At 35.9% G+C, this 3,149-nt stretch overlaps 1 protein-coding gene across 3 annotated transcripts in view; it reads left to right on the top strand.

The window, feature by feature from the left end:
• LOC102585097 (sterol 3-beta-glucosyltransferase UGT80B1) overlaps positions 1 to 2,557 on the top strand; it is a 16,321-nt gene extending 13,764 nt beyond the window's left edge. For all 3 annotated transcript variants that reach the window (XM_015314568.1, XM_015314567.1, XM_015314570.1), the window contains exons 11-15: positions 757 to 859; positions 1,484 to 1,560; positions 1,780 to 1,827; positions 1,959 to 2,108; positions 2,214 to 2,557. In XM_015314568.1, the coding sequence (XP_015170054.1) occupies positions 757 to 859; positions 1,484 to 1,560; positions 1,780 to 1,827; positions 1,959 to 2,108; positions 2,214 to 2,417 (582 nt within the window). In that variant the 3' untranslated portion in view covers positions 2,418 to 2,557. The remainder of the gene's footprint in view (positions 1 to 756; positions 860 to 1,483; positions 1,561 to 1,779; positions 1,828 to 1,958; positions 2,109 to 2,213) is intronic.
• Positions 2,558 to 3,149: the final 592 nt, after the last annotated feature.

The following is a 3,149-nucleotide window of genomic DNA, read 5'->3' as shown; positions in this document are numbered from 1 at the left end:
GATGACTCTATGAAACAAGACAGCCAAGAGAAGGCTCTAATACCATGTCAATTTTCAGATGAATGTCTCTCAAAGTGAGAGAGTCTTTCCATTATATAGAGAAAATAAAGATTACACATCCCTAAAGATCCGCCATTCCTATCCCTAAAGATCATCTATTCTATCTATACAAATCTGCCATTGAATCCCTCTAAATCTGCCTTGCTATCCCTCCAAATCAGCTATTCTATCACAATATTTATTCATATGATTCTACAACAAATGTATATGATCATGCTAATTTATATCACTATATAATTACATTAATATATACAATCATTTAGTTGTCTATCATGCTAACAATATGAACTCCCAGAAGTCTTAGAAGTATCAGATGATCCTTTATCCCACTCAGCCGCTCTTGCAAGATATATCCAGTCTGATGTCTTTTATAATTTAGAAGCAACTTATGACTAGGTTTATTACTGTAGGTGGAATTTTTTAGTTTTCTACTGGCAGTCTAGTGACAGTATCAGTTTCTGAATGATTTAATTCGTACTTGATAAACTTGCGATAGTGGATGTAAACCAGCTTCTATCAATCTAACTGCATTTTCGTCTCACACAACTTTAATTGTTAAATAGATCTGTAAGGTGGCTGTGCTTCGTGTCAATTAAGATCTTAGCAATCTGATCTACTATTATCACTTTGGTCTCCTACTTCACTTATGTTTTTGAAGATATCCAACTTGTTCATTCCTTTTGTTCTTTTTTTTAGCCTCTTGAAGATACCATTAAAACTACAGATATAATTTTGGAGGCACTAAGGAATACTGGGCAGAGGGGAATTCTTGACCGAGGTTGGGGAGATCTTGGTACTTGTAAGTTCTCTCATCCTTTGCATTTTTTTGTTCATCTTATTACATTCTGCATGTTTCTGACTGACCATAAAATTGATCATATGTAGGTTGCAAAATAAAGTTAAATTTTTTGAAGAAAGAAAAAGATATAGGCACCAACTCTCCTAATTTATTGCATATAGCATATTGAAGCTTTAGTGCTCTACTGTGCGGTCACTGGAAGGGTTAAGACCTGGATGAACCTCAAAAGAAGAACCTTGGAGGGGATGGTCTATTAAATAAAATTCTCTATTAAGTTATTTAACTGGCACAATAAGTCTCCTCCCCCTTTGGCCTTCCCTTAACCCCGAACATACAACCGAAAAACCAGTTCCAAGGCCAATTACTTGCTTGAGAAAATATGAGGCGTATGATGGTGGTATGGAGTTGGGGTCACAACAACATAAACAATAAGTGGATAGATCAAGAGAACAGTTTATTTGTCATTATATCACTGGATGGATGCCACATACACAAGTGCACTTCTGTAGTATTGGTAAATAATGTGGATATTTCCGTTCATTTGTGATTGGATTGCATGTGAGAATATTCTAACACCAAGAAACATCTTTTCTTGTTTTTTTTTCTCCTCTTATTCTGTTCCAGTTCAAGATATTCCTGAAGATGTTTTTCTTGTTGCGGAGTACCCTCATGATTGGCTTTTTCCTCAATGCGCAGCTGTTGTGAGTACCATTGCTTTACAATTTACTCCTACCTACTCATGTTATATATCTAGCAGACTGGGAGATGGGATCGGTTCTGATAAACTGATGGTCAATGGTTGGTTATTATGGATTTTACAAACTCTAGTATAACTGACCTTCTAAACTCCAGTCTTGTCGATATCTGGATTTTGAAAAATATTATTTTCTGATGTGGTCGTGGGAAATACCTGCTTGCAGGTTCATCACGGTGGAGCTGGAACCACAGCCGCGGGACTACGTGCTGGGGTAATGTTCTTTCTCAATCTCATATCAGTAGTATTATTCTAAATGTGTAGGCATAGACGGCAATCAGATTTTGCACTTTGAGTTATATTATATAGAAAGCTCAGATGGTCTTATGCAATGTTTTAATCCAGTGTCCAACAACTATAGTACCGTTCTTCGGTGATCAATTCTTCTGGGGCGATAGAATTCATCAAAAGGGACTGGGACCTGCTCCAATTCCTATTGAGCAGCTTAGTGTAGAAGGACTCTCTGATGCTATAACATTTATGCTCCAGTCTGATGTAAGTGTCTATATATGCATCTCCCTACCTAATGACATCTGTCATTGCAGAACACAAACGTGTTTTGGAAATGCTCGTGCTGATGCAAAATGAACATATATACAGGTGAAATCGCGAGTAATGGAACTAGCTGTATTATTAGAGAAGGAAGATGGTGTTGCAGGTGCAGTTGATGCTTTCCACCGGCATTTGCCTTCAGAAATGCCATTGCCAACCCCGTCTTATCATGAGGATATCGATGGTCCAAATCCGTTACAGTGGCTTTTCACAAGGATTGGAAGAATCTGTTGCCTGCCTTGTGGTTCTTAGCTCAGATACTGTATTCATAGTTGTTTCATATTTTATTTATTAATTGGTTCAACATATCATTCTTTTTTCTTGGCTTGTAAAATAATAAAGCAAGTTACATGGCAAAACTTTATAGACATATTATTACTAGTTTTTTCATAGTGATTCTTGTAATAACATCATGCTCTTGTTCATCTATGATCGCTTTGCTGGGATGGAGTCACAGAGGTGGTTATTTTGACTTGAGCTTTGTACTTACGTGATAATCCTTTAATATACTTTTTTTTTGTATATTTTGATGTGTTTCCATCTTGATTCCATGTAATAACTAATATTGTTAGGTGCAGCATAAACTCCACATTTGAAATGTAAGTCTCCAGGGCCTTTATCTTTGGTCTCAAATACTTGTTTTCCATCAATAAAAACTGTAACTTTACCTCCATCTACGTCATGAATCAAATTAACCTTAAACCACTTGTCGTATAAACCAGTAGCAAAAATATGTCCATTGTAATAACTCATGTCCCCATCATAAATTCTTAATATTATTGTTGTGTTGCCATGTGAGGCTCCATGAATTTGTACAATTGTTGCTCCTGATGTCCCATTCGGCACAAATACACTACCCTCAAATTGCCATATACCTGACCAATAATCAAGTCACTACATGTTTGATTTGGATCGATTTTTATCTAGATTATATATAAAAAAATATTTTTAGAATAATAAATATATAAATACCTGAATCCGAAT

This window comes from Solanum tuberosum, unplaced genomic scaffold, assembly GCF_000226075.1.
Source record: "Solanum tuberosum cultivar DM 1-3 516 R44 unplaced genomic scaffold, SolTub_3.0 scf00294, whole genome shotgun sequence".
In the NCBI taxonomy this organism is placed as follows: Eukaryota; Viridiplantae; Streptophyta; class Magnoliopsida; order Solanales; family Solanaceae; genus Solanum; species Solanum tuberosum.
Note: the sequence above shows the minus strand (reverse complement) of the source record. Positions and strands in the feature narration are given on the sequence as shown.